The sequence below is a fragment of the Rhinoraja longicauda genome, chromosome 25 (genome assembly GCF_053455715.1).
Source record: "Rhinoraja longicauda isolate Sanriku21f chromosome 25, sRhiLon1.1, whole genome shotgun sequence".
Classification (NCBI taxonomy): domain Eukaryota; kingdom Metazoa; phylum Chordata; class Chondrichthyes; order Rajiformes; family Arhynchobatidae; genus Rhinoraja; species Rhinoraja longicauda.
In genome coordinates, this window is record NC_135977.1 from 6,106,251 (window position 1) to 6,121,072 (window position 14,822).

At 36.3% G+C, this 14,822-nt stretch overlaps 1 protein-coding gene across 2 annotated transcripts in view; it reads left to right on the plus strand.

The window, feature by feature from the left end:
• The window catches only part of fam222aa (family with sequence similarity 222 member Aa), a 168,640-nt gene extending 154,778 nt beyond the window's left edge, over positions 1-13,862 (plus strand). For both annotated transcript variants that reach the window (XM_078421772.1, XM_078421773.1), the window contains exon 7: positions 1,580-13,862. In XM_078421772.1, coding sequence (XP_078277898.1) covers positions 1,580-2,844 — 1,265 coding nt within the window. In that variant the 3' untranslated portion in view covers positions 2,845-13,862. The remainder of the gene's footprint in view (positions 1-1,579) is intronic.
• Positions 13,863-14,822: the final 960 nt, after the last annotated feature.

The following is a 14,822-nucleotide window of genomic DNA, read 5'->3' on the forward strand; positions in this document are numbered from 1 at the left end:
AAATCAATATTCAAATGGTAAACTAGCCAGCTTCAGAAAGACATTGGTGCTTTATGGTACTGAGTTGTGTGATTTTTCTTTTAGCTCGTTAGTATCCTCGTGGAAACTGAGGAATTCTTGAGCCTTCTGATGGGGGTATTTAAATTCTCAGCTTCTGTGTGACTTTTATCTTCGTTCATCTCTGTTGACCTCTGAATCATTTTATTGAGTATTGAACACAATGATGGATTTTTGTATTTGGAAGGTACACTAAAACTATGTATGCAAAAATTGGGGAGAAGAAATACAAGTTTCTAATGCATTGATCCGAAGAAATATATACTGTAACCCAGAAAATATCTGGAACTTGAATTAAACACTTAAAAACCATGATTCGCATATCTTTCATTCATTTTTTCTATATCTCTCTGTTTCACTGTCTACATCTCTCGTTTCCCTTTCCCCTGACTTTCAGTCTGAAGAAGGGTCTTGACCCGAAACGTTACCTTTTCACTTCTCCAGAGATGCTGTCTGGCCCACTGAGTTACTTCAGCTTTTTGTGTCTATCTTTGGTTTAAACCAGCATCTGCAGTTCCTTCCTACACTTATTGTTTTAATCTCAGTTTGATGTCTATATAAATAGCTATTTGATAAGGTAGGAAAATAATGTAATTCTATATTGTAAAAACCCATGGTAGCAATCAACAACAATATAAATTGGAATGTATTTTGTAAGAAAATTATAAAAGCAAGCCACTAGAAACCATCTATGATTACTTTGGGAAATAAGATGAAGATTTATTTTCATTGATTTTAGTTTTGAAATTTGTCTTGGCTCTGAAAATGATTTAGTTTGTGTACGGTGGGGAAAGTGTTTTCTGGAAGCTATTTATATTATTAATGGGGCATGGATAGAATAAAATAAGTTTAGAGCTTGAAGGTTAAGAAACAAACTAGGAATCCTTTCAAATTTTCAAGGCCATACATAACAAACAAAAAAAATTCGGCCGTAGATGAATTGGTCTTTACGTTAATTCAGTGAGTAAGATTTTTGTTTTAACAGTTGCATATCCATTTTTTTTTTTAGAATTGCAACTAAAGAAATTGCAAAACAAAAGCAATAATAAGTAATTTAGCTCGCCCACTCTGGCAGTGTGCTGTCACTGCAACCAATTATCTATGCAAGGCAATAAAGTTCCCATTGCTAATTTGGCTAGAATTGTAGCGAATATTGCAATACTGAACATTAAATATTTTGAATCTTTTGAAGTTTTGCCATTCCGGATGCCTCCCACATCTTCATCATATGTCTCGGAGCCTAAAACAATCCTTAAAATATTACTTTGTAACTGGCGTGTTCCATCATCCTGGATTCTTACATGGAGATGAGATATTTTGCCTTTTTAATATCCTGTCTTGGCTGACGCTCCTAAGCTAGTATCAGGGTGATGCAGGTATCTTTCACCGAAACACCATTTATGAAGGATACTTGCACCTTTTTAACTTGGTTTTCGTTGTTGTTCAAATCCTATTCCTATTTGTGCCAGAGGGACTGACCAACAGTGTACGCTTCTAATTTCTGTATTTTACTTTATTTCAGGTGAGACAGTCAGATCCACACATTCTCCACGGTATCCAAGCCCAGCCGAACTTGATGCTTATGCCCAGAAGGTGGCTAACAATCCACTAACAATCAAGATCTTTCCTACAAATATCAGGGTTCCTCAGCATAAGCACCTTAACAGGACTGTAAATGGCTATGACACAACGGGACAACGCTACAGTCCATATCCTGTACATACTGGAGGGTATCAAGGTCTTTTAGCTATTGTGAAGGTACACAGCAAAAGTGTGGTGAAAAGTACAGATGGCAAGAGGATGCGAATGTCCCCAGCACAAGTCGGAAATAGCAACATTGGAGCCTACCCATTGCCAAGCACTTTAGCGCAGAGTCAATCGTGTACTGGGCAAATAAGTTACCACAGTAGCCAGAAATCTTTGGAAGGACCTGTTCCGCCTAATGTGACTGTTGCCACATCTGTTATTCCATTAGGAGGACGAGGCCTGGCTCTGCAGCAGTCAAATCTCCCTTCCATTCAAAGTATTATTTACCAGATCAACCAGCAATGCCAGGCTCAGGCATCACAACAGGTTTCAGCTGCTGTTTGTCAGGGTGCTATAATTACCAATCCAAGCCCGGCCACAGCCAGCCGCAATACAGTGAATGGTTTTACCAGCATGGTTAATGGAAGTGTGGTATATGCTGGAACAGTTTTACCCGAATGCCGTGGAGGTACAGAGTTGGCAACTGCTTCGAGTTTAGCTTCTGCAGCGGGACCTAAAGCTGGGGCGTACCCAGATGGAATGGATTATTTACTATGGCAACAGAAACAACAGATCCGTATGTATTCGGGCAGTGGAGGTGGGGGAGTTATAAGCAAATCACCAGAGGTTTGTGGTGTCCCAAGACCATATGTTTTGGCACCTACTGTTGAAAAAAATCCTTCATCTCCTTTGAACTGTGTGGGCATGCACTGTAATTTTTCAACAGGGCAGTATTTAGCAGCCCCCTGGAATAGTGTTTTGGTGACACCAGACAGTGACTGTTATAATCCACAGGACCTCACGAATGGGCACCGTGATCTTGTTGTTCAGCCTTCGGATGGACTCGCCAGTGTCTCCAGTAGAACGCTATGTAATACCTCTATTCTCAGTAGTAGTCTGCAGTCACTGGAGTATCTGATTAATGATATTCACCCACCCTGCATTAAAGAGCAAATGCTGGGTAAAGGATATGGGACTGTTTCAGTACCTCGATTATTGGACCACCAAAATGCTCACATTCGACTACCAGTTTACAGATAGAGAGAGAACTGTTGTTCAGAAAGATAGTATGATGGTGTTAAATCTGTTAGAAACACAGAAGTCTTCAGCCTCAATACTGTTAAAGGCAAATGAAGTGGCGTGTTTAAAAAATGCCCCGGGTGTTACAAGAATCTGGAGCGTGTTTGGGTTGATGAAAGCATGGAATCTGCTGGTATTGATAAAGAAAGATGGCAATATCAGAAGAAAATACACTAAGACGGGGACTGGGATTTGGCATTGAACATCAGAGGGCGTGGAGCTGTTGGAAAGGTGCAGAAAGCTTTGCCACATGTGCTGATGGGTCTGCATGCAGAATTTTTTTTTAAATTAAAATCCTGCGCTAAATTCTGTGAATGTGGTCCCGAGATCCTCGCCATTGCCTCTTGTCATTGTCATCTTCATCCTTGCCATGATTACAAAAAATGAGCTACTGCCTAAATCAGAATGGAGAGTCGTTATTGCACTGTGTTGGAACTAAGATAAAAGTGGGGACAGCCCAAATTATTATAAAAGAAAGTATCTTGGAAAACTTGAACCTAATTTTTGTTTGATTTTTTTTAATTTTGTGTTGGCTGCTAAAAATAAAATGATTTTTCCTCTTTATGTTTAGGGAAAAATTAGTTAATTCACGAGGGATTTGCTAGTTTTAAGTTTTTCGTACTGAAATATATGCCCACAATTGTGCTAAAATAGCAAAGCAAGCTGTGAGAAGGTGCAAGGGTTGATGGTATTGATAAATGCACTCAGAAGAATATGGTATATGGTATTGCTGTTCTTTCTATAGGACTAGAAAACCCATTAGGTGTAAAATTGAGTTGTAAGAGCGCATTCCTACAAAACCTGATTGTCATATACTGACTGTTTTAATTTTCTAAGTGAAATAAATGCCTATTCAGTAATGCGGAACACTCAGAGATTGTGTGCAGCTGTGGTGAATAGCAAACACTAATATCTGACAACAGTTCCAAAATAATAGTGGGTCATGCAAGAATGATTGTCAGTAGCCAAGATGTCAACCATATCAAGTCGAGTTATTTTTCACTGTAGGCACCATGATAATATAGCGGCATTCCACTAAACAGTGTAATTTTTTTCCTCTTCCAGTTGTTTCTTATCCAATATAAAGTAAAATTATCTCTTTCTGGACTTTGCCAGCATTTCTCAATTGGTCAATAAACCCTGCATGACCAGGGTTTATGGGAGCTAACAAGGCTATTGGCATTTTTTTTTAAAGTACACTTTATTTCCTTGGAGATCAACTGGCCACTGCTCAGTTGCTACCTTACAAAGACAGAGAAGTTGTAAGATTATATTTTGCATTTGAACTCTGTCATTTGACTTTCATGATCAAATGGCCATTAATGAAAGTTATTTCCACACCGATGATTTTCGGTTTCAGAAATTAGCTGCATTTTTCCACAAGTTTCTGTTTAACCAATACAAGTTTGATTAAATGAGTTAAATTCACTTCTGCCTGTGGTTAAAATACTGCAATAAGCTGTATCCTAATCAAAGCAGATGTAATTTATTGCCACAAAGACATACCTTTTCTTTAAACCATGCCATCATCATCTTTTGTAGAAGTTTATTGGCTCAGACATTTTTTTTAATGCATTGTTTAATGCCTGTTTAATACTTTGGACTGCTAATGCTCAGTTTTAATCCATTGTTGACATTACAAGTTTGAAATTCCTCTAATTTATGCTGCCACTTCTTCCTCCCCACTCCGCCTCTTGCCACAATAGTTTAAGAAGAACCTACCTCTTTTGTTCTGTCAACATTTCGTACCGTTATGCTATATCATATAATCCAGAAAATACGTGCAGGTAGTTCTGCAGTGACATGTGTTTCCACATCACGAATTAGATATAAAGCGATCAATGAACTAGGGATCATTATTTGTGTCATACGAACCTAATTGGCTATAACGCAACTTTGATTGGGAAATAGAGAACCACTTTAAAGTTGTTATGGAAATTGACACGCAGGACAAAAACAGACTTGGCGAAAAATGTTTCCATGTAGTTTCCCCACAGTAATCTGACACCATTGTCTCTTAAGAACACAGCTGCTACTTTCACTGCAAGAGGCCATTGAAATTGATGACCAATTGCTTCTATTGCCACTTGTGTAATGTTACTCCATTGAACAATGTAACATATAACCATTATTTTACAAAAACAAACTTTTAAGAAGAGCTTTTTTAAAAAGAAATCCTGCAGGGAAAAATAACTTTGTTATTGCGAATCTGAAACAATCCATTCCTTTCCTCCATTGACACAATTGCTTTTACAACATGATTTTCTGTCACACAAGATTTCTTAGGAATGCAATTAAAATGTTACAGCAGAACCACCTGTAATAATCTATCCTCAAATTTGTTGCTGTCTCGTAATTAACCAGATGGGAAGAATGAATTATAGATTGAGATAGTTGTAACTTTTCTCTCCTTTTCAATCTCTCTGCCAGGCACCTCTCCTTAATTTTGTGACCCCCAACCCCTTGTGGGTGATGTAGATTTGTTTGATTCAGTTCGGTTTTCTTGAAAGGAAAGTAAAACTGCAAAGAGATATAATCAACACCTATAAAACTATTTGAAACAGCTTAATAATTCTGACATATCTGTCTGCAGCAAGAATATTGTCCTTTTTCTTTATCTTTACTACAGATGTTGATGTACCTGCTACATATTTCTAGTATTTTTGATTAGCATAACACCAGCTAAAATATTCATCTTGGTTCATAATTTACTTCATACCAATGATTTGTTCTTCATTTATGCCAACAGAGATGGGACTTCTAGGATATAGTATAATGTGATTAATTTATTTGGATTCTTTCTGTTATATAATTTTGTGCATTGTCAAAAAAACACCAGGACAGCGGTGATCTTCGATCCATTAATCTTGACTACTTTTTCTTTTAAAGTTGTTTTGGTTAAAAAATGTGACAGTAAGCTTCATAATAACCTTCAAATACTCCCAGGCAAGAGCTAGTGCTCTACATTAACATCTTCCTGCAAACCACGAAAATCCATCCAAATTTAAGAGCACTTCATTGTTGAACTCACAATCTAAAAAAAAAAATCAGGCCTTCAACTGGGCTCTGCTTATGTGAATTACATGAAACTATTGAACAATTCATAAAAGGGCACATGCAGGCGACATTGCCAATGTGTTCCGAAATTATGGAGTTTTGCAGGTTGTGCTTTCAAAGCCAACTGCCAAAGTTTTTTATATATATAATGTTTATTTTTATCTTATGACTGCTTTAAATATTTCTATTCCCTAGTTTAATTTTATCTACTTTGCGCACAATTATTTACTTAGCCTTCAAAGGGGGAGGGGAGAAAATTAGAAACAACAAAATATATTTATCTCAAATTGCACAATGGGAGTAATTGTATAAAAAGAATGTGACACAAGAGATGCTTATGTTGATTTCGATTGAGAAAAACAACTGAGGGAATTGTGAGGTGCATAAGATTTTTTTCGCATTGAATCATTTCTTTTTTGTGTGAGCAGTAATAATATTCAGATATATTAGACATTTATACCAGTCAAGTATAGTGGTTGGGATGGAGACAGTGATCCTTTGGTCCCAGGGAGTGAAAATCAAGATCAATTATTACAGATTGATCAGCTGTAATAAATGTATCATTGTAAACATTGTTTTTTTGGCATATTGCAGAGGTTCTAGAATGGATGACTGGGTTCATTTCTCATCGTAAAGAGGCTAGATCAAATGGTAAATTATACACTGCCCTTTCACCTCTGGTAGTAGGTCTGATTTCAACTAAATTATGAGGTCAAAGGCCTCTCACTCAATTGGCTATGAGGGCCCGATATGAAATCCATTTGCGATAGCATCTAATTTCATCTGAGCATTAGCTCTCAATTCAGAACATTCTGCAATTATTTTGGTTATGGAGGAGAACAAAAGTATGAAGTGCTCGACCGAGCTACAGATTTGGACAATAAAAGAAGCTTCATTCTGCATCTACTGGAACTGGGAGTCGATAATGCTGATGATAAATATGAATGTCGAAGATCTTTCCTTTTTAATAATCACATTCTTCATCTCAATAGTGCTAAAGTTGAGTGCTAAAAATATCTTTGCATCTTCCAAACTTCTGTTATTGGACTTAATTTCGAAGTTAATGTGTTCACAATTTACAAGATAAATCTTTAATCTAGTTAGAAATTATACAGGTTGCAAGCAAACTTTTTCCTCCATGGTTGACCTGACCAAAGGTTTCAAAGTATACCTGAACTATTTCATATTAGTCTTATTTATGTACAGGTCACATTGCATTTTCCATCATGATACTTTCTAATTTCCTGAGTTCAACCACAATAAAATATATAGGTATTTTCGTACAAGAAATGAGATCTGGCTAGAATCAAGCTAGAGTTAGAAACTCTGGAGATCAAACATATGAAATGCATTCTTGAATATTATTGAATTTAGATCCTTTGAGCAAATTTGATTTTCTTTTCCCCAGAATGAGTACAGGATGAATAGACAAAACCTCTCGCTATTCCTTTTCATATGGATGGTAATGTGAAATGTAAGCACAATATCCAAATAAGTATTTTGTAGCAAAGTGTGAAGCATTATAACCTTACTTACAAAAGTATTTGGACTTGCTCTGTTTTTAAATACTCTCATTTGTTCCCACCTTGTTACATTTTTTTTTTCTCCTGCTAAAACAATTGGATCTTCCCACAGAATGTTATTAGAGAAAAACTGTCACAGCTTTCATTTATGAACTGATATCTCCAGAATTGGGTTATTCTTTTAAACATTTCCACAAACAAAATACCTGGAATTGAGATCTGGATCATCCATAATTTCTTGAATGTTTTGTTAAGTCTCAGCAGGCTATTGGACAGGTAGGGGAGAAGAACAAAACCTCTGAAAGCTACTACTTGACATTTATAAACTCTGCAACCTTGCTCTGTATCCATGTGGTTAGGCCACTCTCATGCAAAAAATAGCTCGGTGATAGTGTAACAGATTTTTTATGCTGCCATAATCACCATAATGATGGATGGTAGACTGTTCGAACCATATTGAATATCATTGACGTAAATGGAGAATCTATTTAAAAGCAACCACTACCTCTAGTGGATATATTGTGGCACTGTCGATTGCATTTAAAAACAGATTTCTAAGATGCTTTTTTAATTACTCTATGTGAGACCCCTTCCTGATGTCCTTTGGCATCTGTGCCTACTGGCATCTCAGTTATTAATAGCATATTACCTCTTTGTTGTGGCACTGGAGTTGAGCATCATAAATAAACCAAATCTGATCTGAATTGACAATGAAGTGTAAAACTTTGCATACATTGAACTTTACACCAGTCATAAAAACACAAAACCCATTTTTAATAGAATTGTCAACAACTAATTTCTCCCTTGAAATTGTTTTGGGGAAGTGTCCTAAATAATCTGAAATACATGTATAGGCAAAAAATCCTTATCCTAGTAAAGGCCTAGATACCAATTACCGCGCAGTCACCACATTGGGTTGAGTACACAGCAAACTCAAATTATCAAAAAAATAATAAAGTCAAATAAAATTGTTACTGTTTCTAAAGTGAGACGCAGCAAAGTGGCCTCTGAGAAGAGACCATGTTCAGCTTCATCTGTTAATCATTGCATAGTTAGTTCACTGATACAAGTGGAATCCTGGAGTTATTACAGGTGACCCTAACAACTTTGGAGCAAGCACATTCTTAGCCAAACAATAATCTCCATGCATTTGGGTAATGGTATTAAATTCAAAATAGGATTTTGCTAAGAGCAATTAGTCTTTCTGCTTTTCTCCCTCAGCTGTTAAGTCACAGTAACATATGGCAAGTCATTAGAAAGCTTCGGCAATTGAAAAGCCTGCCTTCTAAAACAAATATTTTTTTCCTTGCATGCAAAGAAGAGGCAAGAGAATAAAATTTAAAGACTTGAATTTATGTTAGGCGAACTTACAGCCTTTCTGACAAAGATTTTGTAGATTGGGGAAGTAATAAGGAAATAAGTACCCATGTTTACTCTTTTGTTATGAAGTTGCTATTCAAGCCACTGGCTGGATTTGCTTCAGGACAAGCTGTGTTCATAGAATTTCATCAACATTTTCAATGGCATTGTAGACAGAATTTGTCCTTTGTAATTAACAAGGGTGAGTGAGGAAGGGTGGTTTTCACAATCAATTTAGGAGACCCATGCAGACAAAAGAAGCATCCTGCGGCACTTCAGGGTAAATGTGTTCAATTTGTGTTTATCACTTGAGAGCAGTGTCCATCTGTAGCAAATGTTTCTTTTTTTGTCTTCCATTAGATATTAGATTAGAATGATAGTGCAAATGCACATATTTTTGATCTTGTGGAAAATTTCAAACTTAAGTAGAAAAATTTAAGAATAGAACATTCTTGGGTGCTTATAGCAGATCAAGTGTGTTTTGCAGCAAATGCAAATACTGTTTTAATGATTGTTAAGGAAGATGCTTTTACACAACAGGATAACTGATGAGGAAAAGATACAGCATGATTCACCCATATTTTATTGCCTCTTTTAACGTAAGGTGGGCAGGGTTACATAGTGAAATTCAAAACTTGAAATTGAATTTGGTAGATTCCTTTTTGAACCCAATTAGCAGTAGACCGAGACAGAGCTATTGAAATAGAGGCTATTCTCCTGCATTTATTTTCAGATTAAATCTAACTCTTAAGTTGTTAGTATAATCGCTATAAAATTATTTTGCTTCTCTCTCATTCCCAAGATCTGAAATTCATTCCTTTTATGTTATCAGTTCTAATTTAATACGAAATTTGTTGCTGTCTAAATGAAATGTGATTATACTTTTTTCACTGCAAGTCAAATTCAACCCAGATAAACAAGCCAACTACTGTGAATAGATTGAATCGGCCGTGAGAAAGTGAGCAGCTTTTCTTCTTTTTTTTTTTAGTTAAATTGGAAATTTATTTTGTGTTGAGTGTAATACATTTGGTTAAAATGCATATAAACAGCACTTAATAGAAAATAGGTGCAGGAGGAGGCTATCCGGCCCTTCGAGCCAGCACCGCCATTCAATATGATCATGGCTGATCATCCAAAATCAGTACCCCACTCCGGCTTTTTCCCCCATATCCCTTGATTTCCTTATTTGCGTGGCGTAGACTTGATGAGCCGTGTGGCCTAATTCTGCACCTATCACTTATGGACTTGAACCAATACATTTTGCATCTGGCTATTATATCCAGTGATATTTTGAAGTACAGGGTAAAAGTAACCCTGATATCCCTAAGAGCTAAATCTAACTCTCTCTTGAATACAATGCCTACTTCCTCATTCACAGTAATCAATTTTAAGTCATTCTCAAAATAAGTTAATCTAGTTCACAAAATTAAATTGCACAGGTTATTTCTCAAATTTTTTGTGACAAAAAGGTACGCAGTTTTACCTTCACAGGTACCTCCATTTCTACTGAAATCATCTTTCTCTTTAGAATGTTATAACCCAATTGCTATTTGATAGTTTAAAAAATAATTGCCCTATTGATTTTCCTATGATTTAAAGTTCCTTAACTGCTTTAATAGAAACAAATGATCAAGCTGTTTGTATAAACTAATGCCAACAGTTTGATGTGTTATGTTATTGCAGGTTGCATCTATTTGACCTGAGCATCAGCCACTGTTCCAAAAAGTAACTTTCCACATTGCTTTAGAAGGAGAAGTGCTTACGAATTGATTGTCAGCGGTATTTTTATTTTTATTAAGTCCATCTTTTGGCAAGATAATTAGCTCAAGGCTACTTCAATATAAACTACTAGATCTCTACGGTTAATAGATGGGAAGTTCTGCTAAAACCTAATGAAATCAAATCACTTCCTTTTGTCCAGCAAATTACCTCTAGCATCTGATATTGTTTAGAAAGTCTCCCAAGCTTCCTTGCCAAATTCCTCTCTGACAAAATGTGACACAAAGCCATTTAGGGAGGAATAGGACAGGTGACCAAAAGCGTGATCAAAGTTATGCTGTATCTTAAGAGAAGCAAAGTGGTTTAAGAAGAGAATTGCAGATCTTAAAGCTTAAACAGTGGTGTTGAGTCATGCTAATTGAGTAAAGAATGACTAGATTATGATTTCCAATTAAGACTGCATTTAGAATGATTTGTGAAGTAATTAAATTCTGCTTTTTGGGGCTAATTTGCTTCTGCTGGAACAAGTATCAGAAAAATGTCTTTAAAGCTGATGGTAACAAGGACTTAATGACTCAAGTTATGTTACTTTTACCCTGTACTTCAAAATATCACTGGATATAATAGCCAGATGCAAAATGTATTGGTTCAAGTCCATAAGTGATAGGTGCAGAATTAGGCCACACTGCTCATCAAGTCTACGCCACGCAATTGTGGCTACCTCGCCTTCCATTCTCCTGCCTTCTCCCCATAACCCCAAACACCCTGAAGTTTATTATTAAGTGGACTGAGGTAGAGTGAAAAATATTATTTTGCATGCTAGGTCCAAGTAAATCATCCATATGTGATTACAACTTAATTACTTCACAAATCGTGCATAATAGCCAATTAAACCATACACGAGTACAACAAATTGCACAAAAAGAGAAATGAAACTGAGTGCAGAATGTAGCATGACAGCTACAGAGGAAGTGCAGATAAAGAAGAATGCAAGGGCTGCAGTGAGGTGCATTGGAAGATTGGGAATATATCCTTAGCTTATGAGAGGTCCTGATAACAGCAGGGAAGAAGCTTTTCTTTAATCTAATGGTATGTGCTTTCAAGCTTTTGTATCTTCTACCCGATGGGAGAGGGAAGAGGGGATAAGTGGGTGTGAGTGGTCCTTGATATGTTGGCTACATTCCCAAAGCAGGGTGAAGTGTAGATGGAGTCAATGGAGGGCTCTTGCGTGATGTCCTAGGCCATGTCTACAACTCTTCAATTTCCTTCAGTCTCGTTAGAGTCTAACCATGGTAACATCTAGACACCTACTATGGGGCGAAGAGCTTGCAACATACATACACCTAATGTTAGTGCAAAAAAACAACGTTTTATTATTGGAGCTGACAGGGTAAATGACCCAAGTGCTCAAATTTAACTCTTGTTAGTCATGTATTTCCTGGGTAACTGGTGAGGACAAGGATTTCTGCTCATTGAAGCCAGAATATTTCCATGCTGTTTATGACTACTCAAATTATTAATGCATTATTGACTTAATATTTTTATCTGACACTTAAGCATGAGCAAAAAAAGATCTGGGCCTTTTGGGTTTTGGTTTATTATTGCCGCTTGTACCGGGATACAGTGAAAAGCTATTTTGTGTGCTATCCAGGCAGATCGTGCATAAGAGCTGATGTAAGTAGATCCACAGAAGCAAGCATGCAGAGTCGCCGTGCTCCAGTGCCATTTAAACGGACTTACATTCTCACTAACTTGACAATTTTCAATGATCTGGCTTAGTCAATACCATCTTTATGAAGTTTTTGTCAAATCAGACCGTGACATTTTGTATTAGGTGGGTTATATTGGGTGTGGAAGAAGCTATTTCAGTGTCATCCCCTTAAATCTAATAATTATAGTTACAAATGTAATTTCTACTAGGTGGAAATTATGCACATATCTAATAATGTAATATGTTATATCTGTATACAATATACATATAATGTATTACTACTTTAAAAAATTGTCACATTATCTCCCAGAGTGAATATTCTTGGCCAACTATGACACAGTACTTGCTGTCAAGTTATTGGTGTTGCAACCTATCACTATTACTTGAAGGAACACCCATAAGCAAAATAGATGGCATATCACATTTACAATAAATATTTTCTGCCCATAAGATGTTATAAGGTAATAATTTCCTGCCTTGTGGTCTTCTCCAGACATCCATTATCTAATGTAATGGAAAATGCTTATACAGCTATGTCTTAAAACATTTTTGGAAGAAATGGCAATTGTATTAATTTTTAAGTACAGTGCAATAGGATTTTTAATTGCAAAAATATGAAACATTTCCGTGATATAACCTAGCAAAACAAACAATACATTGTTAATTACATTTATTTCAGTGTCACAAAAATAGGCATCAGGGAAGGGGGCAAAACCTTTATATTTGTGAATGGTTACCTCACATTGTGACATTTATGGGTTCAAATCCCATTGATTACTTGATTTATTTTAGTCTTGGTCCAATGAAGCCTCCAGCATAATCCCTTCAATACTTTTCTAAAACGTACATTTTCATTCTGTGGCCGCTTATTTTCCATTCCAGCTTTTAATTTTGTTCTCTGAATATTCTAGTCATTTTAAATTGAAATAGTTATGATTATGACAAATTTGGACCCAGCCATCTAATCAATTGGGACAAATTAGAAGTTTAAAAGCAGCCGTCAAGTGAATTTGCTATCCACAAATTAGAGTAAACATTTTAAATTTTCTGATCCATGAAGCTAAATAAACTTGTATGCAACGTTGAGTAATAGAAACATCATTGTATCTTGGAGAGTTGTAGAGTGGTACTGTCCAACTGTGGGGATGAATAGAGAAACACATTCCGTCTATCCCTAGTTTTTTATGTGAAACAAAGGAGAGAACGAAATTCGCAATTACCATCTAGGTGCACCTTGCTTTTAAAAGCCTGCAGTATTTCCGTATTTGTGTTTTAAATATTTGTAAATGTTTCCTCAGGAAAATAAGGTGTAATATTGTGTATGTATGAATGAAGAAAGCTGGTTTATTTGAAGAAATGTAACTAAATGCTGTAACTTCTCTGGCCTTGGAACTAACTACTCTGAATGTGCCTATGATTCCCTCATCCTACACATATGCTTTCTGTCACCCCTAGATTAAACAGGGCACAGCCCTGTCTTGCTATTCAGACAACCCTGATGAATTTTGTGTTTATTTTTTGTCGATCTCAGGACTGAAACTTCTTTATTTTATGTAGATGTTTTATTTATTCTGTTTCTTTATTTTATTATTGGTTGACATGAAATGAATAAAGCAAATAACATGAAATAATGACTCTTGACTCTCTTCTGCAACGTGTATGAGAATGAACTTCATTCTGTTTAAGTCATGTATTTGTGGGGGGTTGTTGCAGGAACTCATGGCACTAATTATTGCAAGCAATAGACAAAAATGTAATTAACCACTGCAAAGATTTGTTAAGACTTTTACTTGCTATGCTGATAATGAATAATTCCAAGATGGCGCCCAACCCAGGTGACTATTTGCGTGCCAGCCACAGAAACCAATCGAGAATCGTATATTATAATCGCTCCACTCTTTTAAAACTCTATACACTGTAAACGGCTCGATTGTAATCATGTATTGTCTTTCCGCTGACTGGATAGCATGCAACAAAAGCTTTTCACTGTGCCTCGGTACACGTGACAATAAATAAAACTAGACTAAATCTGTAAAAGTGATGTTTAGATTCACAAACTTAAACATTAAGTATTCTCAGTGTCAAATTCCATAGTCTTGCACTTTGTACGGAGCGGTAGGAGACTGAGTCATGAAACATAAATACATTTTCTGCAGAAATGTAAAGCCAAGTTGGGAGGCCATCTGACGTTGCCTTCAACCTCCATGGTTCCCTATAATGATGTGGCTCTTTTTTGGCTTACAAACATTGGCAATGTGCTAATTAAGCTAGAAGACTTTGGGAAGTGTGAAAATGTCCTCCTGTGGTCACTGAACCTAAAAATGTTAACTTAATCACACATTATTTCAATCTCAACGAGCTCCATGTCTTTCAAAAGCATATGGGCACTTAAGCACCTGGTGTGTGGACCGACAATTAAATCGAAACGCAGAAAGCTGAGTGGTTTATGGGGAATGAAACCAAACTTAGTAGTTTGTGTATTATGGTCATTAGAGTAACATTTTCAGTAGTTTAAAAATATATTAGATTAATTAGTTCTCATTTTATAAATGTGCTGTGTAGGAAGGAAC